This window comes from Chamaea fasciata, unplaced genomic scaffold, assembly GCF_029207755.1.
Source record: "Chamaea fasciata isolate MVZ Bird 193981 ecotype frontalis unplaced genomic scaffold, bChaFas1.0.hap1 SCAF_23, whole genome shotgun sequence".
NCBI classification, from domain to species: domain Eukaryota; kingdom Metazoa; phylum Chordata; class Aves; order Passeriformes; family Sylviidae; genus Chamaea; species Chamaea fasciata.
This window is the reverse complement of record NW_027094108.1, coordinates 850,749-877,551: the sequence shown is the minus strand read 5'-3', so window position 1 is coordinate 877,551 and position 26,803 is coordinate 850,749. Positions and strand designations below refer to the sequence as shown.

The 26,803-nt window shown below is 51.9% G+C and overlaps 2 protein-coding genes across 7 annotated transcripts; one reads left to right on the top strand and one right to left on the bottom strand.

The window, feature by feature from the left end:
- The first annotated feature begins 5,530 nt into the window (after positions 1-5,530).
- On the top strand, positions 5,531-16,099 carry CA6 (carbonic anhydrase 6). 5 transcript variants are annotated; one of them, XM_066202959.1, is made up of 10 exons: positions 5,531-5,817; positions 6,845-6,933; positions 7,860-8,042; positions 10,732-10,880; positions 11,592-11,687; positions 12,281-12,347; positions 12,627-12,784; positions 13,852-13,975; positions 14,503-14,601; positions 15,106-16,099. In XM_066202959.1, exons 2-10 carry the CDS (start codon positions 6,861-6,863, stop codon positions 15,717-15,719), a joined length of 1,563 nt encoding a protein of 520 aa, XP_066059056.1. In that variant the 5' UTR covers positions 5,531-5,817; positions 6,845-6,860; the 3' UTR covers positions 15,720-16,099. The 5 variants fall into 5 exon arrangements, with proteins under 5 accessions (XP_066059056.1, XP_066059059.1, XP_066059057.1 ...); XM_066202960.1 differs by lacking the exon at positions 5,531-5,817 and adding an exon at positions 6,172-6,423; XM_066202961.1 differs by lacking the exon at positions 5,531-5,817 and adding an exon at positions 6,713-6,741.
- A 321-nt stretch (positions 16,100-16,420) lies between these two features.
- LOC136300503 (solute carrier family 2, facilitated glucose transporter member 5-like) lies at positions 16,421-25,652 on the bottom strand. Of its 2 annotated transcripts, XM_066202964.1 has the most exons (13): positions 25,388-25,652; positions 24,746-24,872; positions 23,099-23,197; positions 22,598-22,758; positions 21,989-22,113; positions 20,019-20,171; positions 19,813-19,938; positions 19,348-19,535; positions 18,906-19,016; positions 18,525-18,626; positions 18,072-18,147; positions 17,663-17,790; positions 16,421-17,037 (listed from the first exon to the last, which is right to left on the bottom strand). In XM_066202964.1, exons 2-13 carry the CDS (start codon positions 24,800-24,802, stop codon positions 16,810-16,812), a joined length of 1,554 nt encoding a protein of 517 aa, XP_066059061.1. In that variant the 5' UTR covers positions 24,803-24,872; positions 25,388-25,652; the 3' UTR covers positions 16,421-16,809. The 2 variants fall into 2 exon arrangements, with proteins under 2 accessions (XP_066059061.1, XP_066059062.1); XM_066202965.1 differs by lacking the exons at positions 24,746-24,872; positions 25,388-25,652 and adding an exon at positions 24,117-24,182.
- Between the last annotated feature and the right edge of the window lie 1,151 nt (positions 25,653-26,803).

Below are 26,803 nucleotides of genomic sequence, written 5' to 3'. Positions count from 1 at the left end.
TTTGAGAACTCTGCATCTCAGGCTCTGCACCTCACTCCAGCCCAGGGGGGATCTCCAGAGGGAAGCCATCGTGACCTCTCTGTCACTCAGATTTCTGCTCTTCACTGACCCTGCACATCCTGGTGGTTTTAAGGAGCGTTCATTGGAAAGGTAATGACAGAGTCTGACTGATGTTCTCTCTGGGTATCTGTTAAATTGTGGGATGACTGTTTAGGATGTTTTCTTCCAGGCATTGAGAACCTCCTCTGACTTTTCATCCTTCTCCCTCGCTTTTCATCCCATTTACTGCCGTGCCTTTGTCTCACAGCTTCGCCTTGCAGTGAGGCACCTTTAGGCACATGAATAGTGAAATGGCTGGAGGTGACAGGTGTGGTGGCTTTCCTAATGCTCTTAACTTCCAGCAGGTCTTCATTATCCTGTCTTCTCTTCGGGCTTTAGGGAAGGGCTGGTTAGTCCATTCTGGTTAGTGTGGGCACAGGTCTGTGTGCAGCTGTGAACGTGTGCTGTGGGTCCATCACCAGCCCCCCTGAGCACACGAGGGCTGTGTGAGAATATCCTATTGTCACAAGATATTCTTTACCACTCTAAGAGCCAACCTAGCTTTACAACTACCACATCCACTTCCAGGTTATTCGGAAGGGAGCCAAAGCCCGAATCAGGGTGCTGATACCAGAGTACATTTCCCAAGAGCTGATGATCTGATATGGTGATTTGTACAGAGGCTGAAAGCTTCTGAACCAGCTGGATATTAATTGCCAGGCATCGTGGATCCAAAGGCCAGAGCTGCTGGTTGCAGCCGTGCTGAAACCATGAAATAATCCTCTCTGCAGGGGCCAGAGTGCAAGTCCTGCACTGCCTCTCACAGGGTGTCTGGGGCTCCTTGCTAGCAGGGCCTTCCTTCTGTATTTCTCTCTTTGAAATATATCCCACCATAAAGGGGAAAACAATTGATTAGGCATTTAGAAATTGTATTTGATGTTTAGGGTTGGGGGTTTTTGGAATGATAACCTAAAAAAAAAAAAAAAAAAGAGTAGTCCAATAACAACTCATTTGTTTCCTTAAAAAGTGCAAAATACTTATGTAAAGCACAAGACTTATCAAGCAGGATTCTCCTGCCACAGAACAGGTACAGCACAGACAGTAGGATTTAAATTTCCTTCATGTCGTCTTCCTGCCTCAAAGATCAACCTCATTCTCATGGGAAACACTTTCATCTCCAATCATCACATTTAGCTGCTCAGAGTGCAGTGGTGATGAGCAGCTGCAGAGGAGGGACTGTGGGCACTTTGCTCCTTCTGAAGGTCCCTGCAATGACTTTGCCTGCAGGAAAAGCCACAGTAGAGCTGAGCCAGCAAACCCTGGGGCACTGATGACCTCGGGAAAGCAGGGACTGGTTCCTTGGTCACTGAAACTGGGTGCATCTGTCCCCAGTTTGGATCTCAATGCATCATCTCACTGAAGTTTGCTTTTATCAGCAAAAGGAAGGGGCACCAGATTGGCACCAGAGACACCCACGTAAAACATCTGCCAAGGCTGCTCTGCTGCCTGGGCTACAAGGGAAGGTTAAGATGGCATCTCCCTGTAGTCACATTTCTTCAATTCCACCACTGCATTTCTTAATCCAATTCCACATCTGTGCTGCCTTCCTTCAACATCTATCAGCAAAGTCCTCTGATATTTCCAGAAAATCTCTGCAGAAGCTTTTTCCTCAGGCCAGCCCTCTGACAAAGGATCTCTTCCAAAGCAGCTCTGCTCCTGCTGGGATCTCTCAGCTTTCCCCATCTTTCTCCCTCTTTTACCACGGACTTTTTTTGCTCTTGGGGAAACAAGCACAACCCATCCCTCAGGTGTGGCCTCTTCATCAGGAGCCGCACCTTTCTGACCCCTTATCACTGGCGGCTGCTCCTTGCCTTGGGGCTGAAGGTCCTGCACTCTGGTCCTGCAGCAGGTTCCCCACGTGCCTGGAGGGCTGCTGGCCATGCCTTTGGAGAGTGCTGTCCTTCCTGTGGGTGCTTTTGGGATCGCCGCATTGCCCTGCCGCGCTGAGCTCTGCAGGGGTTAACGGATTGGTGCTTATGCAGCTTTTTGAAGATGAAAAGTGCCGTGGAAGGGCTCTGTTATTGTTGCCACGTATGAAGAGGTCTGTACCAGACCCAACCGTATTGTGTTTGGCCACTGGATGTCACAGCTGCTCAACACACAATGCAGCTGAAAGCAGAAAGGAGAAGTGCTTAGCCAGCACTGGGCAGCAGCAGTTTCCAGAGTCTTTACTTGTTCTCCGCACCGGGTTTGTTTGTTTGTTTGTTTTTTAAGGGGCTTGGGGTCTTCTCCTCTGTTTGTGCACCGCCCATGTCGATTTTCAGAGGGATGGAGCAGCAGTCGTGCTTCCCCTGCCTGCCGTAACAGCGGGAGATGAGGAGCAAACTGAACATGTTTAAGGGGAGCAGTGCAGATACGTATCGAGCACTAATTACACCGTGAACAGGTAGTGGCACACGCTGCCACGCTGCCTTGTCACCGAGTTATTCCTTCTCTGCCCCATCCAGTGTGCACCACAGAGCCCTGGGGTGATGGAAGCATCTCTCCAGGGCTCTCTCTGGACACAGCTCCTTCCATCCCCACACTCAGACCACGTTCCAGTGCTCCTCACACTCAATGCAGTGGCAAGTCTGGCCTCCCCCTTCCTAATCCTGCCCTCCTGCTTTGCTCTCTTCTAAAGTCTCAAGCAGAGATCGAGAACATGAAATCCCCTTTCAGCAAAGTCTGTAGAGCAGCCCTAAAGAGACATTACAAGGGCTGTAACGACATTTCCTGGAAATGAAAATGAAGAGGGATTATTTGACCATGTTCTCTCCTTTTTATAGCATCGCATTGTCCTTTTCTCCACCTTGGGGAAATGGCAGTGAAAGGCTGCTCCTGCCCATGGTGCAGCGAGGTGATAACCAGCCCAGAAGTGATGTGAACATTAAAAAGGGAAAACTATTTTAAGATAATCCAAGGGTTACAGCAATAACTAAGAGTAATTGGCTGAAACTGAGCAAAAGAAAATTTAGGTTGACAATGAACTGCAGGTAGCTAATGCTGAGATCTGTTAGACCGTGAAATGGAATTCACAGAGGAAACCTCTCTGCTTTCAAATGGGCAAATCCTGCCTTTAGGAGCACTGGTGTAGATCTCTGGTGTCTGTCTCTGACTGCCTCAAAGCCCATTTCTTCCACAAAGCTTCAGCAGAATCATAAAGGTGTCTGAATTTTTATCAGAAGAAGGCAAGAAGGTGTCCCTGCCCATGGCAGAGGGTTGGACCAGATATTCTTTAAGGTCCCTTCCAAACCAAACCATTCTGTGATTCTATGATTAAATCTAGTCAAATACATCAAAATATTGTATAAGATGAAGGAGGTCTAAAGGGATTGAGCAAACTGGAGAAATGAATTCCAGTGCTTTTCTACCTCTGTGATCTCTGTATGTACTTGAAAACCAGGGGCAAAAAGGGAAGGAAAAAAAAAAAGAGCATGGGCAAAATTTCAAAGAAAAGAGGGCCAGTTTTGGAAATACGATGTAGAAACATTACAGGAATTGTTGAATAAAAGAATCTCGTGTTTCAGTCCACACAGCTATTGTCAGCTTTCCTCATGGGTCTGGGCCTGCCAGCACTGGCTGATCTTTGCCTTTCATAAAACCTGTGTAGGCTCTGGATGCCTTCACTCATCCAGCACAACCTCAGCAGAGAGAGCTCTGTTTGAAGAGGTTTTGGACTGACTCAGAAAAACCTGGATGGCCTGATTGAAGGCACTCTGTCCATCTCACTTCAAACATCCTGTTCCTGGTCAAATGTTTGCTGGGCTGGCTGGCGAGTGATGCAGCTCTCACTGCAAGCCCTGATGGAATTCCTGCTGATTCAGAGGCAGAGGAGTTAACCCTTTCAAGTTCTGGGTCAAAGGAGCACTGAGGTTTGAGCCAGCTACTTCAATGCCACGTCAAGGTTTTAATGTGGCCACCAGTACTCAGAATGTCAGACCGGAGCTGAGCTTTAGGCCATCGAGGACACAGAGAACAGCCTGGGAGAAGGAGGATTTAAAAGATGGCAAAGAGTCAGGGGAAGCTGCAGAGATAAAAGTGAAGTGCATGGAAGCCAACGATGTGGGATAAAAGGCTTATTTCCCACTGCAGTCCAGGCAGGGAGGGGGAAGGCTGAGGTCTGTGTGAAAGTTCCCTGCCACTGGGAAGAAATCATGCCAAGAATATTTACGGCTGACACACACAACATCAGGTTTTCTCACTGGCTGAATCTCAGTGCAGGGATGAGTCCTGTTCCTTCACCTGTGAACCCCCAGCTTACCTCAGGCACGGTGCTGCCGTGCTACCTGGAGTTCCCAGGCACTGTGTCCATTCTTCTCTCCAGCAAGTATGTCCAGAGCTGACCAAGACAAGTCTCAGGCCAGCCAGGTTTGATACCACAGACACTAAAAAAGCTCCAAGAACCAGTAACCAGTGGTTGACATGGGCAGTATATACAGGAGGACTTCCATAACACTCAGCTCATAGTTGAAAGCTCAGTAACCTAATATATTTAAAGAACTTAATTAAAATGATTTTTCTGTCCTGTCCCCAGAACAAATTCATGCTTTGTGCCCTTAGTAAATCCTTTCCACAGATTGCTGAATCTTCGTAGAATCACAGACTGGTTTGGGTTAGGGGAGACCTTAAAGACAATAATTGGAGCTAATAGAGATGTGGGTTTGGGATGTGCTGAGCACCCACATCTCCTGCTGCTGTCAAGTGAAATGTCACAGATGTTGCAAAAGCTCCATTAAAAATTAATTCACTTGTCACCTCCAGTTTCCTGGCACTGGTACATTCCCGTGTGGGCTTTATTTCAAGTCCTTTGTGCAGACTGGGCTGGCTGATCCATAAAGCCCAGGCAAGGGATGTGTCACTGTGTGACATCCATTTCCCCACCCCTGCTGCACTCAGGGGCAGGTGACAGGTGAGGTGCTCCAGTGCAGAGGTGACCTCCTGTGCCGGACTCTTCCTCACACCCTCCTGTGCTGCTGTGTGCAATCCTGAAGTGCAAAGAGGTATAAACCGCCAAAATTTCACCCTCAGCTAATTCCAAAGCCTATTTACACAACTGGATACACAAGGATTAAGAAGTGCATTGCAGGGCAGGTTTGCTTAGTTTGGTCCTTACACAGTTCAGTGCAACCGTCAGAATAAATGACTTCTTCAGAGGAGAGAGGAAAAAAAAACACGTTTGGTTAATCAGCTCAGTGTTAATCAGCAGTTCCCAAAGACTAAATATGCACTGCACAAACCAGCAACCCAGGAAAGGCCTTCTTGTGTTAACAATTCACCTGCAAAGACAAAGATTTTGAGTAAAATACCTGCTTGTGCTCTTCAGCACAGAAACCTGAGCTCCCGCGGCACCTGCAGCTCACCTGTAGCCTCTTACTGTTGAATTGCTGTCATTATTCATAGAATCACAGAACGAGCAGGCTGCCTGTGCTGCAGCATCCTGGGGCCTGTCCTGCTCAAACTGCCCCAAACTGCCACACCGAGTCTTGCCTCCTGTGCAGCTCACCCTCACCCCAGACTCACCTCAGTTGCTGCCACCTAATTGAGTGGCTGAAAATCACCTCTGAAATTGGCAATTCTGAAAAGAATTGCCAATTTTATCACAAGTGGCAGGGACAGAAGTGCAGAGATTTCACTGATCTGAGCTTTCTTGCCCCGTGTTTAATACTGCTGCCTGTCACCTAAACCCAACAGCCCAGCTACGCTGCTCGTGCTGGAATCTCTAGTTCTTTTCCATGGAAGGTAAAAAATTCCATTCCTGGGGAGACTTGTGCTCCCCTTTTGTTTTGAAACCGTGGGTTTAGGAGCTGGGGGCACGGCTGGGAAGAAAGGGCTGCCAGCAGTGTGTCATTCCTGAGGGAGGAGGAGGAGGTTTTTCAAAGGGAATGGCATTTGCCTGGTGACAGGATACAAAAAGGCAGGGAGAGAATCCACGGTCTGTTCCCTGTTCTGCCGGATGACTTTTACTGGACCACAGACAAGTATTTGCTTGGGACACATTTTTAAGGAAATCAAGTGTCTGAAGAGATACTGAAGCCCACAAGAGCATTTAGATACCTGTCTCCTGCTAGTTTTTCTTTGAATTCCTGTGTGTTTTCTGAAAAGCCGTCCAGGGTTTCAGTCTCTTGTATGGTGCCTGTATCTTTCAAGTCTAAATAGTTTTTGAGAGCTCTGAATTTTTCAAAGGTTGCAAATCTCTCCCATTCAAGACTAGATTTTCAGTGATGAGGGAAGGTGTTGAAAGCAAAATGCTTTGAGTGCTGAGGCTCAGGGATATGTAGTGCTTTTAAACCCAGTCTCTGGAGTCTGGTTTTCGGAGGAGCTAAGTGTCTACAGTTTTGATTTCTGGTAAGATTGTGACTGCTCTGCACTTTTGAGATCCAGTCCTGTGAATGCCTCCTGCCTTTGGCTCCTTGCTCTGTGTGAAGGGAAGCAGCTCTGAGCTCCGGGGTCGGGTGGTTTTGCTTACAAAGCTCTGTCGAGCCCATTCATCAGGAATGAATGGACAGGAAAAGGGGGCAGAGCTGCGCAGGGGTCAGACCCGAGGGCATCAGCTCTGGCCATCGGGGCAAACCTGTTCCCTCCGCGGGGACAGCTCAGCCAAAAGGGCCGGTGGAGCTGACTGGCCAAAGGGATTGTCTGCGCTGCGGTCACTGCTTGGGCAGGGTGAGGAGGAGGGCAGGAGGGGGGCTGGAAAGGCCGGAGCTGGAGGAAATCGGCGTTTGGGTTTGCTGAGGGTTTTTAACGCGCTCCCTCCCCTTGGCTGCAGGTACAACAAGGCGCTGATGGCAGCGCTGCTGCTGCCCCTGCTCCTGGCGCCCCTCGGCCTCTGCCACCAGGTGTCCTGGACGTACCAAGGTAAAAACGGGGCTGCTTTGGCGCTGCTGCTGCTGGAGAGGCTCCCTCCCTTCCGTGCCGCTCCTGTCCCTTAGTGAGACATCACAGAGCAGCTAATTTATTCCACTTTATTGATGCCTCCGCGTCTGGAAAGTGATTCTCCTCAATGTCACCTCTTTTGACTCCTTTGTGTGGTTAGGACACATTGTCAGGGTTGGCAGCACAGCGAGGTTCAGACAATGGGGGAAATCTTTAAATGTGTTAGAAGAAAAGCTGCCCTTTGGATGATCCTTCAAGGAAAAGCTTTAAATACTGCCTCCTTCTTATTTTATTGTCATATTCCAGGCAGTCCGGAGCACTAAGGAGTACTTATTTAGGTATTTATTATTTTTTGTGTGAAATTTTATCTAAATTACGTTTGTGTCAGGAGGTTGTTTGCAGAGCTCACTGAAATAAATGTTAATCCTTTTATGATCTTCAGTGGGCAAAGTTAAAACAAAGGATGTTGTCGAAGGATTGCATTATTGCAATTGCTCTCTCCCTAGATAAAAATAGCTAATTGCTGTCAGTTCCTGATCCCAAGCTGAGCCTTCCTGCCTATTGCCTTGATCCTATTCACTGGCACGAGTTAAGAAGCCAATTCCACACCTCTGGCAGTCGGGCCCCATTTAAATCCCCATTTCCATGTAAACACTGCTCCTCTTTGGTGGAGGTTCAGCCTGCAGCAACCACCGAGCCGCTGCTGCAATGCAGGTCTCTGACTTCGCAGCACCCTTGTCCTGCAGACACAATCATGTGTATTTTCACTCCGGGGAAGGCAAAGCAACCTTTTACGGCGGCAGCTCGCGGCGTTTCGGTAATTAGATTGGCATCTCCCGCTGGCGAACGGGAGCGCCGCGACACTGGCTAACAGCACATCCCTGTCACCTGCCTCGCCTCCCCTCCAGGAGAAGGAGAGCTGGATGAGGAGCACTGGGGACAGCACTTCCCGGACTGTGGCGGCAAGCAGCAGTCCCCGATCGACATCCAGAGGAGGAAAGTGAGGTACAAGCCCGAGCTGCAGCTGGAGCTCAGCGGCTACGATGGGCCCTTGCAGGGGCAGCTCAGGATGACCAACAACGGCCACTCGGGTAAGGCTCAGGGCAGGAGCAGACCCTTTGTTTCACCTGTGGAAAAGCGTTCACTGATAATGCCCTTTCCTTGAACTCAACTTGGCCATCTCGCTTCATCCTGCCCTCTTAGGTTTGCAGTTTTTCTCAGCCACCCAGGAAAGCTGTCCAGAAATACAAAAACGAACCAGACAAATGAAAGGCAGATGGGTTTCTGCAAGGTATTTGCTCTGTTGGACATGAAAAGGGGATAAAAATGCAGCCGGAGAATTCCAGATCGATCCTTTCCTTTAATGTGCTGCAAGACAACAGGAGCGCAGCAGTGAGAGGTATTTGGGGCTCACTGACTCCTCTGCATTCAGAAAAATGCATCTTTTGGCCGGTGCATTAATCAGAAGTGACAGGGATGGAAACCTTTGCATGCCAGGTTTGGTTGGATGGAGGTCACCCAGTCCAACACTGGAGGATCCCTCCCACACGGGCAGAGGATTGGTGTTTTGGGGCTCAGGAAAGGAAACTGAAACACAGCACACATTGAAAGCCCAGCCTTTGGCTACACGGTTTCAGGGCAATGCTTGTAATTTAGGAGATCCCAGATTCCCCAGCTGCAATCTGTAATTCATTGCCTAAATAATTCATCAGCTGGCACTGTTGGGATAATGCCTTTGGACTACAGATGAGCAAGGAGAGAATTTCCTGATGGCTGCAGCGGAGAGAGGATGAGCAGTTTTGGGAAGGTGTTGGGAACGTAAAGCTGTCAGCTCTTGAATCCTGCACTGCTGCTCTTTCTTCCTGCCTGCAGCAAAGGGAGACAAATACGGTGTGAGGGCAGTGGAGTGAGGAGACAAAGTGCCAGCAGAGGAAGATTGTTGTGATTGTGCTCCTGAAAACTGTGACTCCTTTTGTGCGGCCCACACAAACTCGGCGTCCAACCCGGAGCTCTCTGTCAGCACTACTGCCCTGCCTGCCTAGACATTAATTCTTGCAGGTTTAGCTTTTCTGGCTGCATGTGTGTATTTGCCCATTCTTTTGTTAACTTCCCAACAATGATTTTCTGGTGTGGGGCAGTTTCCTAAAGCACAAAGACAAACGACCGGCCCTATTCACAGCTCCTGTGAGTCAGGCTGGGTTTTTCTACTGGCTTCAGTGAGATGGGACAGGGCAGCAGAATCTCTCAGGGAAAACACTCAGCAGATCTGAAAGGGACAGGAGAGGGATTTATCAGCAGGACTCTCCTTACAGACTCTCAGAGTCAAAGGCCAAATGTCTCACCCAGGAAACCAGGTTCATTTTTTTCTGTAGATGTGTTAGCACCAGGCTAAATCCCACCTGGAAATGCCTTTTTGCTGTGGTTAACAGAGAGGTTTGGGTTAACAAAGCCTTCTGTATTTGCACCTTTCTTTTTGTTTTAAAGAGGGCTGGTCCTCCAGCTGGCAGCTCTGAAAAATTAAAATGTCATCCACGTGTGCCTCTTCCTCCAGGGGCAGATTTAACTGGGACCTCAAGTGTGCCCCTCATTAAGTGATCTGCTCAGGGGCCGAGCTGGGCTGGCTGTGCTGTGCTGTCCCTGCAGGGCAGGGATGGCCAGAGGCCAACCTGCAGAGCAGCAGTGCTGGGGAAGGCTCGGCTGCACTCACCCCGCTCAGCTCCAGCTGATTCTCCACCTCCTGGCAGAGCCAGGGCTAACAGGGGCGAGGCACTGCCAGCTCAGAGCAGCCACGCTCCCCACTCACACTGCACATGGGTGAAGCAAACCAGGCTACTCCCTTCCTTGTGCTCGCAGCAAATATTTGCCTAAAATATCTTAGAGGGGCCTTAGGCTTGTTACAGACTCACAGCACAATTCCCCGGCTGTGTTTTGTCGAAAGTAGAAACCCTGGTGAGGCACTTGAAGTAAATAACCCTCATTATGGAAGGCAGTCAGCAGGGAACTTAAGAAAAAGGTAGATTATTTTATCCCTCCCACTCTAGAGCCTTTGGGATGTTAAAAGGCAACATGCTTTCATCTCGGTCTGTCTATAAACAGTTCACAAACAAAAGAAACTCTTCAGAAACCCAAACTATGACTAATTAATAATATGTTGTGCTGCCTTTTGTGAGGATAGTTGCTAGTTTTTATAACGTGCTGGGGGCTTTCATTTGGATGAGGCAATTCTCCACTTTCACTCCTAGATTTATTAACATAATCTAGGATTTCTGGCAGCGGATTACCAGGAAGACAAAGGGTTTGTGACTTCACCTTGGCAAGGAGAAGAAAAGAGGTTTGTGTCCACAAATCCTTCAGCAGTGACAGCGTTTTTAAACCTGCAGGGCGTTCCCAGAATGGCTGGGCCTCACTGGGAGCTGTGGTGACACACGAGGCCAGCCACTGTGTTGATTCCTATTCCCCTTTTGTGCCTTGGGAAGGAAGAGGTTAACAGCTGTGCCAGATGTGATGTGCTGGGAGAGAGCTGAGCATTAGAGCTTTCATTAGTGCCTAATTAGTGCCAAACACAGCTGCTCAGGGGGAGAAGGGCACTGGGCAGTGCCCACTCCTGCTTGTGCCTCCTGTGCTGCACCAGCCTGAGCCCAGGAAAGGTTTTAAATTTTAAATTCCACAGTTTCCCCTCCCACTCTGGGGTGGTGACCGTGCCTGGCCATGGCAGGAGGTGCCACTGCAGGGACGGGCAGGGCTGCTCCCACTGCAGCCCCTGGTCCTGTCCTTTTCCAGTTCAGATCGACCTGCCCCCCAGCATGAAGATCTCCAGAGGGCTGCCAGGTGTGTACACAGCTGTGCAGATGCACCTGCACTGGGGTGGGCTGGACCTGGAGAGCAGCGGCTCGGAGCACACCATCGACGGGATGCGCTACTTCGCCGAGGTGGGTGCGGCGCAGGCTGCAGGGAGGGGCAGCCCTGCCTCCCTGCCTCAGGGGTTTTGGTTTTCCGAAATTCTTTTCCCTGGGAATCTTCTGCAAACGGGAGAAATGTTTTTGTAACTGTACCTGTGTTTGACTCCTTTATTTTTGGGATGTGTCTCCCTTTTATACCATTTCCCACAGACCATTCTGATTGGTGAAACAGAGGCAAAACCTCTTCACTCACATTGGTCAGAGCAGAGGGACAGCAAGGAGAAATTCCTCCTAGGAAAAGGAATGAATAGCACAGCACAGTTACAAAAACATTTCTCCTGTTTACAGAAAATTCCCAGGGAAAAGAATCTCAGAAAACCAAAACCCCTCAGACACGGAACCAGGGCTGCAGGGAGGGGCTCTGGGCCCTCCAGAATTGGAGGCTGCATCCCACAGAACCTGCAGGGGCAGGGGGGAACCAGGGCTCCCACAAGGGCTTCGGTTGGTGCAGTGGGAGGGCTGAGCCTGAGCACAGAAGGCTCCAAGAAAAGCCACGGCAAGAGCACTGGTGTCCTTCAGAGGCGGAGCTGTCCCCCCACAGTCACCACAAAGCTGTGAAACCAAAGGTCCCTTTGGCCTGGTAGGAGGCACAAACAGCACGAACTGGGGTGGTGACTGTCCCTCTGAACACCCAGCAGCCATTCATCACTCCTTGCTAAACCACCCCATCCCTCTCTGCAGCTGCACATTGTCCACTACAACTCTGACACCTACTCGAGCTTTGAAGAAGCCAAAGACAAGCCCCAGGGGCTGGCAGTGCTGGCCTTCCTGTACACGGTAGGTGTCACCCAGGCTGGGGACAGGGGGCTCTGGCTGAGCTAAAACCTCCCCCAGACACAGCCCGGGCCAGGTTTGTACAGCTGGGCCAGGAGATGGGGCCTGGCACCTCTTTAGGAGGCTGTGCTGCTTCCCCTGGGCTTCACACAACACCAGCCAACACCACTTGGGAGCCCCAGAAAACTGCCCCATATGTAGTATTTTTGTACATATATTTATATATAATAGATATATATAAGATAGATATATATATGATAATATCTATATCTCCCATCTATATCTCTATCCCATCTATAAGAATATCAGGTGTGGCAGCTGGGGTTTCCCTGCTGTGCCTCCAAGCCTTGCTCTGCTTCGCCAGTGGGAACATTTGATTCAGTGTGGATTTAAAAGCAGTAAGAAAGAATCCCGTTCACCGTTCTACCCAAGCTGTACAAACCTGACCATGCCTTGCACTGTCCAGCCCATCAGGAGTCTGTGGTGGTCCTTGTTTTCTTTGTGTCCCAGTTGATGAATTAGCCCCTCACAAGGGGTCAGCAGTGAGGAGGACAGGCAGGTGACCCCTTTTGACCAAGTGTCTGTGCTGTGTTTAGGACGGGCACTTTGAGAACACCTACTACAGTGAATTCATCTCCAAACTGGCCAGGATCAGGTTTGCAGGTGAGGCCTGGCGACGCCGTTTTCCGTCCCTGGTATCCTCCCAGCCTGTGTGTACACGCTGCCCCTGGGGTCAGGTGTTCTCCTGCTGCTGTGCTGCCAGAGCATCCTCAGCCCTGCGCAGCTCCAGGGCTGTGGGGAAGGTGCTCAGGGCAGCAGTAAATGCTCTCCTGGAGGTCTGTGCAGCACCAAACATCAGCTCCCTGCAGCCTGCAGGAGAGCACTTCCACCTCTCTCTTCCCTCCCCGTGAGCTCCTGATATCATCTCTGCTTCCTTTGGAGGTCAATCAACCACGCTCAGCTCCCTGGACGTCCAAGCCATGCTGCCAGAAAACCTCTCCCACTTCTACAGGTACCAGGGCTCCCTGACCACCCCGCCGTGCTCCGAGAGCGTCATCTGGACCATCTTCCACTCCCCGATCGTCCTGTCACACACACAGGTCAGTGCCTTCGCCAGCTCCTCTTCCCTCCCAGCGCTTCCCCTTCTGTCCTGCAGGGATCTCGGGAGCAGAGGAGCTCTCTGGGCTTCTCTCGCACGGAGCTTTTGGGATGGATTCCCGGGGAACTGGAATCACAGGTGGCTGTGACTGCGTCACAACAGGGTCAGGCTGTGTGGCAGGTGGCCCCAGGGCTGGTGACTGATAACAAAACTCTCTGCTCTGTTAAGCTCAGCCCACCCTGAAGCGCCATGAAAAGGAAGAGAGCAGTGAGAATTAACGAGGCAAAAACTACTGCAAGAGAGTCCCCCTGAAAAAAAAACCCCAAACCAAAAAGAGCCATTCATAACGTTAAAATAATTACAGGATAATGGGCAGATTTTAGAAGGTATTTCAGGGTTTTTCCTTGTCTAGACTTACACTGAAAGTAATGCTTTCAAGTTAATAAATAATAAGCATCAGAAACATTTTCTTCCCGGAGAAGAGCAAGATTAAACTGAAACCACAGTAGTGGCAGTTCTTTGAAAAAAAAAAACACTCTTTTTGGCAGGGGAAGGCTGGAAGGCACTAGTGAGAAAGGTACAGAATAGCAGCAGCATCTCCATCCATGCATATCACCAGGCAGGTGCTCAGAACTCCCCCAGGCCAAATGCCTTTATCAGGAATTATCTGAACTCCCCCAGGCCAAATGCCTTTATCAGGAATTATCTGAACTCCCCCAGGCCAAATGCCTTTATCAGGAATTATCTGATAAGAGCCCTGATAAGAGTTCTATTCCTTCCCCTCCTGCTGCTCAGCAGGAGACCCCGAGGGTTCCTGTCAATTGAGTTCCTCAGTGCAACCCCGAGCTGTGGGGTGTGCACGGCAGTTCTGGGCAGTCCCTGTCCCTGTGTGATGTCCCTGTGCCCTCTGATGTCCCTGTGCCCTGTGTGATGTCCCTGTACCCTCTGTGATGTCCCCATGCCCTGGATGATGTTCCTGTGTGCTGTCCCTGTCCCTGTGAGCTGTCCCTGTGTGATGTCCTTGTCCCTGTGTGCTGTCCCTGTCCCTGTGAGCTGTCCCTGTCCCAGATCCAGCTCCTGGAGAACACGCTGCTGGACTGGCACAACCGCACTCTGCGCAACGACTACCGGCACGTGCAGGCGCTGCAGGGCCGCGTGGTGGAGGCCTCCTTCCCTGCCCGGGGAGCCCAGGGTGAGCCCCAGGGGACCCTGCACACCTGGGGGGCACAAACACCCCCGGGGGACGTGTGAAACTCTGACTCCTTTCTGTTCGTGGGCTGGAATCCCCTGGCCGGAGCAGCAGTGTCCCTGCTCAGGGGGAGGTGTCCCTGCTCAGGGGGAGGTGTCCCTGCTCAGGTGGAGGTGTCCCTGCTCAGGGGGAGGTGTCCCTGCTCAGGGGGAAATGTCCCTGCTCAGGTGGAGGTGTCCCTGCTCAGGTGGAGGTGTCCCTGCTCAGGGGGAGGTGTCCCCCCCCCGGCACCCCTTGTTTAAGGTGTGTGCCAGCCCTGCCTTTGGAGTGTCACACACCTGGCGCCACGTCAGGACCCTGAGCTCAGGTGTGTCTGGTGCCTGGAGCGTGTGGGAGCGGCTCTGGCTGGGCAGCCAGGCACCACGCAGAGGAGAGGAGCTGCATGCTCAAGCACAGGGTTTGCTCAAACGAGAGAATGTACCACGTGCAGGTCCCAGCCTCCTGTAAATTCAGCTGTCTGATTGCTCCAGCACAGTGTCACCCAGAGGAGCTCACCCTCAGGCTGGATCAAATCCAGGTGCAGCTGCAGGACTTGAAGAGAGAGCTGCTGAATGGACTGAGCCACACAGGTGAGAATCACGGGCTGAGTGCAGCTCACCTGGTGAGGATGGGGAGCTCCTGCCCTGCTGACCTTGGAGGCCCAAACCACTGACAGGTTTGGTACTGACACACTCAGAATTTGGTCCCATATCTGGGTCTGCTGGTGGAAATCCTTCACCACCATCAAGGGCAGCCCCAACCCAGCTACTCCCACAGCAGCTGCAGCTCTCTCCTGCCACGTGGGAGCACATTTTTACAGACAGTGAAAAATTTCAGCTCAGTTCCCCCAGGACAAATAAGCATCACCTCTATTTTATCCCACACGAGAAAAGAGGAGGAAAAAACATTATTTTCCCAAACATTTGGGTGAGGGAGCTCAGCTTTTCACCATTTCAAGCCCCTTCCCTGCTGGCACAACACACCAGTAACTGGAAACTCAGACCACACAGCCCTAGCAGTTCTGTGGGTGTTACTCTCCAGGCTTTGGGCTTATTTACAGGAAATGTAACTGCTGCCTTTTTTGGTCATTTCAGGTACAGAACCCAGCACCTTTCCAGCTTTCTACTTCCCCGTGGAGAACATTGAGAGCTTTGTGGAGGTTCGCCCCCTGCGTGCCGTGTCTCTCCAAGCCTTCACCCTGTGCTTCTGGAGCAGAGCCCAGCCCGTGGGCAGCCAGACCATCCTGTCCTACTCCACTGGGGAGAGCGACCACGAGCTGATGGTGACGGTGGGCTCAGAGCTGGGGCTGTGGATAGGAGGGCACTTCCTCAGCTTCCCCCTGCAGCACGAGGCGCAGGGCTGGCTGCACCACTGCATCGCCTGGGCCTCCCGGGAGGGAACAGCCAACCTCTGGCTCAACGGGGCAGCTGGCAAGGCACAGAGCATCCAGAAGGGGTACGTGAGCAGGGCTGGGGGCACGCTGGTGCTCGGCAAGGACAGGGACACGCTGCTGGGGACGTTCTCAGCCGGGTTTGCGGGGTGGCTGAGCCAGGTGAAGCTGTGGAGCAGAGTGCTCAGCCCCGCCGAGGTTCGGGCGCTGGCGCTGTGCAGGGCAGGGCAGCCCCAGGGGGATGTCATAGCCTGGGGACAGACCCCCATGGCCCTGCTCGGGGGGGTGCTCCTGCAGCCCGACACCAGCTGCCAGTGAGCACAGCCTATGCTTCTGCTGAAGGGCAGCGAGAGAACCCCAGCTGTTTGTTGGGAAATCTGAGAAAAACTCAGATTGTTCGCCTGTTTCTCCTCCTGCTTTGTAGAGACTCACTCCTGGTGCTCCAGGGTGTTTTTCCAAGAGACCAGAACCTCCATCAGTGAGATAAAAGCAATGAACTGCTGAATCTGGCACAGTCCAGCAGCCTGGGTTGTTACATCCCTCCCAGGGGGTTGATTTAGGTCCCCATACCCAGGTATTTTTTCATGCCAAAGAGCTGCTCTCTGGTCAAAGGAGCTGCTTTCTCAAATAAAATTTTTCTCCCACCCCTCACCCAGTCTCAGTTTCTCACCTGCTTGTCCCTCCTTCTGTTTGTCACCACCAACTCACCACTGCTTCCCTTGCAGTTGTATCCCATGGGATGCAGAGCCCTGGCAGGACAGGTCCTGTGCAATCCCTGTGCCTTGGCCAGTGGCACAACTTTCCCTTCTTTTCTGTAGTGGATGTAGAGACAGAGCATAGAAACAGCTCCTTTTTCAGCACTTACAGATCACAACCTCGAGCACAGGTATATTGCATATAGAAACTAATTTTCTAAGGTTAAAGTAAATCATGTGAAGGGTTCTCCACCTACTGCACAAAATCCATGCCAAGCTGTTCATCGATCCTGCTTTTTTTCAAGACAGAGGGCAGCACAGTGATATACCAAATGAAATTTAATTTCCCCTTGCTGGGCTCTCAAACACACAAGTGACAGCTCCTCAGAGGAGTTTGGTGCACTCCTTGCACACGACTGCCCCACACCCAGCCCGAGGGCTGGCTTGTGTCCCCTGGGATGTGTCACCAGGACTCCAGGGACACACAGCACCTCGTGCCATCGGCTCCTTGTCACAGAACTGAGCTGGCTGAGGACATTTCCCTTTCCTTGCAACAAGAGGAGGACGTGGCAGCGTTAGGTTTGCAGTTGGATTTGATCTTAAATGTCTTTTCCAGCCTTAACAGCTCCGTGACTGTCAGATCAGCATCGGAGGAGGAATCCCTGTGTCTGTTTTCCTGCTGACCAGATCCTGTCAGGCCCAACACAGCTGGGTCACATCTCACTGCTGGAGAGCGATTTCTTCTCTTCCTGCTTGCCCAGGGGGTAGGAATCTTTCAGCTCTTTGCTGTCCTGAATCTCCACTTTGTTCCTCTTGGCCATGATCCTGTTGATTTCCATGAAGGTTTTATTCTTGGTCTCAGGAACAACAAAGAAGATGTAGAGCATGGTGGCCACGCAGATGGCACAGAAGATGAGGAAGCTGTAGGGCCCCAGGCCAGCCTAGGGCAGTGACAGGAGAGAGCAGGGTCAGGTCCAGGTGGAGTTACCTGCTCTGCCTGTGCCGCACCCTGCCCCGGCTACGGAAAATGCAGCCACAGAGAGGTTCACACATTTTAACCTGAACAACCTAACTTGGGGTGGTTTTAGATTCTGTCTTCTCCAACCACCTCCACGGGTTTATTGGACACCTACTGGGAAAGGAGGGTGAGGGTCTGCTCCACAGCTCACACTGAACTCAGCAGCTGCCTTAGCGCAGGTTAAAGGCAGGGACTGCAGCAGTTTGTGGGTCACTGCTGCTGGGGGCTAGAATTTCAGAATTTCAGAAGCTAAAATTGTCTCCCTGAGGCACATCCTGCAGTCTAAGATGGGGAATTTCCCATCTTTTCCAAGCTCCTGAGCTCAGGATGAGACCTGACAATCAAACTGCTTTCTTCTAAAGCCTGTGCAACAGCCAGGTGTGATGAGAAAACGCTGAGGAACATCAGTCCCTTGCCTTAACACAGCCCCACACACAGGTTTTGAGAACCAACAAGTGCATTTACAGCTCCTCAAAGCCTCTCTGTAAGAACAGAGGGGTGAAGAGGCCGATTTCCAGCCCAGGTTTGCCCTGTGCTGGGGTCCTTACCTCCATGTAGAGGAACACCAGCCCCACGGTGAAGTTGCTCAGCCAGTGCACGGAGCCCCCCACCATGAACGCTGCAGGTCGGGACGACTGCAGGAACATCTCTGTGATCATCACAGATGGAATGGGACCTGCAAGGCAGCCGCAGCTGAGGAAATCCCCAAAGGCAATCCCCTCACTCTGAATTTTCGATTAAACTCCTCGTTTCAGTGGCAGACAGTGGTTTGTAACGGCAAATCAAACAAGGGTTGAATTTAAAGGGAAAAACGGGGCAATGAAATGACTTGCACGGGGCATGGCCACACAGAGATGAAACTCAGCCTCCCTGGATGAGCTCCACAAAGGTTTTGGTTGGAAATGGAGCACAACCCCTGGCTTTACCCAGCTTGTGGGGGAGACTGTGAGCACTTACTGGGTCCGATGGCGTGTCCGATGATGTAGGCAATGACACAGACTATGCTGAGGTAGGACATCCAGGAGACAGTGTTCTGCAAGGATTGCATCACAGGTTAGGGGTGGTTCCTGTCTGAACATCACCAGCACATTCAAGGCACCGTTCACAGTGACATTCGGAGGCGTTTAAAGGCCGTGTCACCCCTCAGTGCGACAGACACATCCATAACAAGGCACAGAAACCACCCCTGGCTGATCCTGCTGCCAAGGGGATGCAGCAGGAGCTGTGAACATCCTGCAAGGAGCATTCCGGATCACAGCTTTCCCTGCCTTTCTTTGAGGTCGACGTGCAAGTACAGAGAGCTTTCATGCTGTCCCCTCCTCCCCAGGGTGTAAAAGCATCCTCAGAATGGCCCGTTCCCTGTGAAGTCCAGAAATCATGGGTGGCACCACCTGGGCCATTCATACACACCTGGAGATTGAGGGCCAGGGTTAAGATTGCACAGGAGGCAGAGCACAGCAGAAAGCCAGCCAGGAGAAGGATCCTCCTCCCCAGGGATTCCACAATGAAAACCTGGAAGAGACAGGGGAGGGGGAGACCTCAGGGGCTCGGCACTTGCTGCAGACGTTTGTGTCCAAGGGCCACCACAGGGCACCTGCCATGGAAAGCATCTCCCAGTGTGTGCAAACAACGCTCTATGGAAGGTTTTAGGGGCGAGATGATCTTTAGGGTCCCTCCCTACCCAAACCACTCTGTGCCTGCAGCATTCCATGAGCACAGCCTGATTTAAACAGGGGGAGGAGGGACTGGGCCAGTGAGAGCCCAGAGAGCCCCAGCACAGCCTCAACTCACAGCCAGCAGAGTCATGACGACGTTGATGGCCCCAATGGACACGGTGACGTACTGGATGCTGCTGCTGGCCACTCCTGCTGACTCAAAGATTCTGTCTGCGTAGTAGAAGACCTGCAGCAGAACCACAGCTGTGTTAACACCAGGCAGAACGTGGGAATCCCCCTCTGGGCTGCTTGAAATCCTGGCACTGGTGCCTGAGGATGGAATTTGTCCATTTCTGGAGGCGCTGGTGCCTGGGTCTGGGCACTTTAAAAACTTTCCAATTATCATTAACAGGGCAGCTGACCCTGTACCTTGTCCATGGATTTGGAACTGGCCAGGGCTGACCCGCCCCCCGTGTGACACTGGGCGTGTCCTGGGTGAAGGGGCACTGCCCGCTGTCCCCTCTGTGTCACCACTGTCCCCATCACCCCCTCTGAAGTCCCACCCCTTCCCCACTCACCCCATTGACCCCCGAGAGCTGCTGGCCTGCCATCATGACGATGATGGAGATGAGCTGCCACCTCAGGCCCTTGAAGGTGAAGAGGCTGAGCACGGAGAACTGCCCTTCCTCCTTCTCGGACCTGTCCTCCTGGTACATCTCCTGGATCTCATCATCCACGTCCTCCCGGCCCCGCAGCCTCTGCAGAGCTGGTGGGGACAGCAGGGGAGTTGTGAGCCCCAGGTTTACTGAGAGTTTCCTGCTTCAGGCCAGGGCAGAGCAGCGCGTGACCCCGGGGCTGCCGGGGTGGGCACCTGGGCACGCACACACAGGCAGGGAAAGGAGCGGTGCTCCCAGATTTCCACCCAGGGAGAATTCCACACCCTGAGAATTTCACACGGTGTCCCACAGCCAGATCCAGCCGGTCCCAGCCCAGCCCAGCCCAGCCCACCTCCCAGGACAGGACAGGACAGGACAGGGCTGTACCTCTCCGGGCCTGCTCCTCGTTGCCCTTTTGGATGAGCAGGTATCTGGGACTCTCAGGGAAAAAGGGCAACGTCAGGAGCTGGATCAGGGATGGGATCCCAGTGAGCCCCAGCAGCACAGGCCACCCTGCAGCAAGGACACAAACGTCAGCTGGGGGAAATCCTCGCCCTGTGGAGCCCACGGGAGGTGCTGAGCCGGAGCTTTACCTTTAACATTCCCCAGGATGCTGTTGAGGCCCAGGATCTGAGCGGAAAGGATGCCAATGGTGATGAAGAGCTGTGGCACCACCCCGATGGCTCCTCTCAGGTTTTTGGGGGACATCTCTCCAAGGAACATGGGAACCACGTTGGAAGCCAGACCTAAAGTTAAGGGAACAGTGTCGGACGTGCAGCTCAGCCTCCAGCAAGCTGCTGATTCCCATGGGGAGCAAAAGAGACTCCTGATGAACTGCAGGATGCACAGAAACTCCACAAACCCTCTGCTTTGAGTATCTGGATTATGAACTGCTGGGCAGCAAAGCATTTTTGGAGTCTGACAGGATCAGCAGGAGCCTGCCTTGCCTGCAGAGCCAGCAGATGATTTGGGGGTGTCTTGGTTTGAGTGTTCAGTGTTCACCCCCCCAAAAAGCAGCTTTCTCTCAGCAGGCTCTGCCAGGAACAGCACAAGACACGAAGGAAAACTGTGCTGCCCCAGGCTTGGAAACAAACTCCAAGTACAAGAGAGGAACTTTTGCTTCCTCTAAACCAAGAAGGGAAATCAGCACCCAAGCACGCTGGTGTGAAAGTGGAAGGAAATGACTTTGTGTTGGCTTTTAAAGACTCCCTGCTCAGAAATGCTGTGCTGAGAGCTTTGCTGCTCTGAGATGCCTTGCAGGTGGCTGGCTGGAATTGGTCTTTATGCTCTAATAAGGACACCAGGGCCACGGGTTATTTTTAGGAACGTTCCAGGGCTGCCCACAGTGACCCCAGCGAGCTGCCAGCTCCTGTGCTTACGCTGTAAATCCTGGCAGCTCCCAAACTCCCGGCATCAAATGACCACGGGGCACTCTTATCTGACATTTCTGGAGTCCCCAGGGTTAGGAGCCGGCGGTTACAAAGGTGATCAGGCTGATACTTGAAAGCTAAAAGGCCTAAAAGGCACAGAAAAAAGTGCCACCAGTGGCAGAGGGTGACCCTGGGATCCTCCCAGATCCTGCCCAGGCGCAGCACCCTCAGTTCATCAGCCTGAGAAGGACAAGCCAGGGCAGCCAGGCTGGATTTGGTTTTGGTTATAAATAACTGCCAGGAGGGATCACATTTAACAAGACCCTTAGCATTTGTTCCCAGCTCCAGTGCCGAGAGCAGCTGCCAGGTTTAAGGGAGTCAAAAGCCAAAATAGAACCACTGCACTAAATAATAAAACAAAAACAAAAACAAAAACAAATGGAAAACAAGAAACCAGCTTGGGAAAGTAACTTGATCTGTACATGCAGCAATTGCAATTGGTGAGCTGAGGCAGGAAATTTGTCTTCACAAGCTGTCCCAGCTCATTAACAAACCACAGAGTGTGCCAGTCTCACCAGCCCAAAGCCAATTAATTGAGCCTAAATGCTCTTAGGACCCTTGTAGACCTGGCTGTGCTCAGGGTACCCAGCGTGGTTCTGTTTGTGCCCTGTTCCTGCAGCTCCAGTAAAGCCACTTGCACCAGGAACACACAGATATCCTTGGCTTCCCTGAATCTCTGCAGGAAATCCAGTGGCTCAGGGCCCTTTGCTCTCCCTTTTAACATTTCTTTTCTCCTGCAGGAAGAACAGTCAGTTCCAGGACTGGATTATTTGGTCTGGCAATGCTTTTGATGGATTATTCTGGTTATGTTGAAAAGGAAAGAAGCAGACTATCTGCTCGGAGTTGTGTGGGGAAACAGATTATCCTCAGCAGGTTTGCTGGAGGTGGGAGCTGCAGTACCCAGCAGATGTTTATTGCTGCATTTACAGGCACACATCTCCTCCCCACAGCTGAAACTCCGGTCCCAGGGCCATTATCTCCCAAAGATCTTCAGTATTTCTGCACCAGGCTGAAGCACAGCCTTGTCACGCAGGTTCTAAACTGTGCTACCTGAGAAAGCACACGCTGGGAGAATAAAACCCCTTTACACAGCCAAAGAAATATTTACTGCTCTCCCTTTACCATCCACTTACCAGCAAATACTCCCATGATAACACGGGAAAGGATGATTACTTCAAAGGTTTTTGCCAGCTCGGAGGTTCCCATAAGGACTGCAGCAGCGATGGAAAAGAGGTTATTTATCAGCAAAGTGCCCTTTCTGCAAAGCAACAGGAAAAGAGAGAGATTCAGCTGGGCATTTCTAACTTGCAGAGAGATCCCCTCTGTGTCAATCCATCCAAAACTCAAATGAACCATCATGCCCAACGCTGATCAAGGAGGAAATGGCAATTGCCACGTTTTCCCTGCAGGCAATGAAGGCTCCCGGAAAGAAGTGAAGATTCTCAGGAAACCTGAGCAGCAGAGGCTGGGCCTGATCTGAGATCCCAGGACTTTCTTTGCTCACTGCCGTGCCTGGCTCAGTGTCCAGCCTTGGCCACAGCAGAACCCCAGAAATTCCTCCCCAGTGGGCAGGCGACACTCATGGCTGAGGCCAGCAGCTCTCCCTCATCCCACCTCTCCAGCATCAAGGTGTGGGGGGAAATTTCAGGTGTCTGCAGGGCTGGGCAAGGTGGAGTCACCATCAGATAAAGCTTATCTGCTCCCAAAGTGAGGGCAGGACCTCAGGCAGGGCTGGCACTCACCGGCCACAGTTGTTGACCATCGGCCACACCATGAGTGACCCAAAGAGGCCACCCAGAGGGAACATGGACACAGTGAGGGACCAGAGCAGGGTCTGGAAGTTTCCATCCATGGGCACTCCAGTCCTGTCCAGGTAGGTTTTGTTGTAAAAGTCTTGCATGTACTGGAATGAAGCACAAAGCAGATTCAGCACAGTGAGTGCAATTTTCGTGCTGTAAAGGTCAGATAACGACAAATGCCATAAAGCCCTGTCATAAAATAACTGTCCTGATAAAAAACCGGCATGAGGGAGCTGGGAGATGAAAGCAAGGGAGGGATGGAGAAGCCTGGGGTGGGGAACTGTTCCTTACAGGTTGTTCTGCCCTTTAGGATGTGCCTGGTTCCCAGAGCTCATCTGTCCCGGGCACAAAGAGAGGACAAGCCTGTGCCCAGAGACACCCACAGAAATTCAATTTACATCGTGTTCCATCTGCCTTGCTCTGCTGTAACCCCGGGCCGCTCACCGGGGCGGGAGAGTTGATCACAGACACGTTGTAGCCGTACTGGAAGGAGGATCCAAAGGCAGAGATCAGAGCTACCAGGGCCAGGAGAAGTGTCATTTTCTGCAGAGGGAGAGAAAAAACCCAAAAAAACCATGAACATCACCTTGGAAGTGGGTCTGGCTTTTAGGCATTAATAACATTCGGTAAAAACAAAGCAATACCCAAAGTCCTGCTTTCTGTGTTTTTCCCTTCATTTTGCTGCATGTAAAAGTCCAATGGGTTGTTCCCGTTACAGCTCATTTTGTTCTGTTTGATATGCCCACAGTCATTAGGGTCATTCACTCTGCTTTGCTGGTATTGATGAATCATTTGGATGATTAATTTTTTTTTTTCAAGTTACCGTTCTTAAAACACCACCCTGCAGGGAAAAGGTTGTGTGCAATTATTCTTCTCCAACGTGCAAATTGGGCAGTGGAATAACACAGGATATTGGCACAGGAGAGTTTTAAAAAGAAGTGATTTTTGCATCACGTGGCAAGATCCCTTTCCTGTTCGTTTTTTCTTCCTGTGGATTTTTGGGATAGAGCTATTTATGGATCCGACTGATTGCCACTGAGGCCAATTAGAATTTACGCGAGCAGCCCATGGAGGGCTTGGTTGAGGGCTACAGGAGCCGCACTTTGCACTAGAACACAGGAGGGGAATTGCCATCTGGAGAGGGATCAACACCCCGGTGCGGGCACACATTCCCCAGCCTCACAAACAACCAAAACAACTGGCTTTTCGGGCTGTGTTGACAGAGCTGGGTTGTTGGGGTTTTGTTTGGCTGGCTTTTATAGCTCACTAATGCATCTCACTGCTGCTCCATCAATAAAGTCATTTCTCATTTTCATCTCGTTTGCTGCCACCGCCACCAGCCTTAATGGCCTTAATGTCTGTGAGGTTTTCCATCCCAGCACTCAGGCCAGGTCCCACATGAGGGCTCTGTCATTCCCCCGACTGAACGTTTGTCCAAAGAGCTGCTGGAGCTCCTTCCTACCGCTCAGAATCTCTGGCAGCCCGGCTCCAGGGCTCTGGGGAGTTTAGGGTGCTACGGGAGATCGAAATTCAAGCCGACCTCAGCCTCAGGATCAGGAGGAAGCTGAGGCTTCCAGGTCCGTTTTCTAGGAGGAGTCTGCTGACATTCCCTCACTGGTGATGGAAAGCAGCTGCCTTGCTCTCATTAACCAAATCCCCGGGGCTCAGAAGAGGCGCTGGTGTTAATTATTGACATCCAGCACTGTCAGGAAAACCTCCGGCATTCCCCAGCAGCGCGTTGTGCAAGACTCCCCAAACACTGCTGTGAAAGGCAGCCCCATCGCGATGCATAAAACAGCCTGAAACTGATGAGAAGGTGGGAAAGAAAACTCACTCACAGCGAGGGAAAGTCACACAGAAAGGGAAAGTCACACAGAAAGGGAAAGTCACACAGAAGTTACAGGGCGGGAGAGCTGCAGACAATCACGAGACTCAGTGCAACCCTGCTCTGCAGACAGACACAAACTGGGCTCAAGATCAGAAACATCTCAGCCCAAAACGTCGTAGACTTTTCCTCTCCTCACAGGCACCCGCAGAGCCCCAGGGCTTGTTCTGTACCCCTGCGGGAGACTCGGGCTCCCACATACTCACCCCCTTGGTGCCTTCACTGCCCTCGGAGCTCTCCTGCCCGTGTCCTTTCAGCTTCATCTTGCTGAGGGAGTCACAGATGCTGAGCACAGCTTCTCCCAGTCGAGGCAGCCGCGGGGGTGGGAACGCCCTGCGCAGAAAAAGCCCCTCTGTGACTCTTCCAAACACATCCAACCGAGGGCAGGCTCTGGCAGCCGGGCAAGGCACCCTGCCTGCTCATCCCCTTCCTCTGCCTGCCTCTCCCGTGGCTTCAGTTTATTTTCCTTTCCACGCTGTTGCCAGTGTCAGATGTTCTTTCAGCAGATGCTGTCCCAGAGAGAGGAGCTGCCCGGGGACAGGGGGCACAGGCTCATCTCTCCAGCGAGGAGGGGCAGACCTTTCACCAAAGCTGGCAAAATGAGCCAATTTCCCCCTGAAATGTGTGCGTGGACAAGGAGAGCCCATAGGGCTGCAGCTGCTGGGCAGCTGTGGGTGCTACAGCTGGAGATGTTGCCCAGCAACTGCAGCATCAGGGAACATGGGGAGCAGCCCTGGCAACAGAGAGGGAACCTGCCCTGAGCCACAGCGCTGAACCCCATTAACCCCTGCAGCCACAGGCCGCACACGGATCTCCCTCCGGGGCCAAAATGCTGCTGGTGGTCTTACCTTGCAGCGAGCAGCTGGCTCAGGCACTCCTGCAGCGCTCAGAGCTCATCCTCCCACAGCTGTGCCTGGGACTGTGTCTCCTCCAGAGCCCTGGAGTTCCTTCCCTCCCCATGCAAGTGGAGCACCACGTGCTGCTGGCTCTCTATTAACCTCCTCTGTTATGGGGTTGCTTTAAGAGCCCGGGACCTGGTTAATCATCCACTACAACTGTCGAGTTTATCAGAGAAATGCAAAGTTTACAGGCGTCCCCAGCAGCCCGAGGAACCAGAACCAAACCTCCTGTTTATTGGTCTGTCTATTTTTATCAGGCAGCTTAGGGGAAAAAAAAAAAAAAGGCATCTCTTGAGCAACACCTCTTTTCCACGTGTCCTGCACGCGTTCCCTGGCTGGCTGCGCCCTGGCTCCACGTGGAAGCAGCATGCGCCAAGGCGGGAGGAAGAACAGAGCCCTGCTGCTGCTCTCAGTGTGGTGGAATTTAGTCCCCAGATTCCTGGGCATTTCTCTTTTATTGCCTTTCTTTTCAGTGAGCAGCCTGGAGGAGCCTGGTCCCGGGTATCTCGATGGGGATCACGCCGCTGTGTCACAGTCTGTGTGTGTCTGCACCAAACCCACAGCTCACGCAGCACCTCGTGCTCTCCTCGCCTTTACACATCCTCAGCCAAGAGGGAAAATTCTGCCCTGGAGTTGGGGAAAACTGCAAAGAGGACAGATTTCCACCGTGGAATTCCAGCCCTTTAAAGGCAGCGTCACCCTCTGGGAGCTCTTGGCAGAATGACAGCTGCTCTGCCACAGGAAATGCAGGGAGGGAGAATTCTCTGCCATGGTCTTTAAACTCTGCTCTGGAACTTGAAGGAATAATCTTGGAACACACTGGAGTCAAAGAGAACGCGTATGTTTGTCATCAAAACCCCTCATCAGAGTAAATATTTGCTCGTGGCAGCGGAACAACTTGAATATTTTCCAAACGCGGCAAGAATGTGGTGAAAACATCTCTAAGGTTGCAACTGGCTCTGGGATGATCTTGGAAGAGAGGCTGGTGGAGGGAGACAGGAAAGCCAATCACCTCCTTGGGTTTTCAAAGGGACTGCAGGGGTGTGACATCTTCAGCAGCCGGGATCCAGTTGGACTTGGGCAAAGGACAGAGCCAGGAACGAGCCAAGAGCTGATTTTACAGGCATTTTACAACACATTTTCCATTTCAGCTGCACCACGTACCCAGGTTTGACATCTGCTCTTCACATGTGCGCCTGGAGACTTTACCTCCCCTCGTGTCTCCTCTGCCCTCAGGCAGCTCGTGGGGAGAGTTCCCCTGCACGTGTGCAGGGATTTATTTACCCTCAGCCTAATGAACTGTGCTCAGGGCTGGATCCTATGAACGCCTGATATCTTTGGGGGGAAAAAAAAAAGTTATTAAGA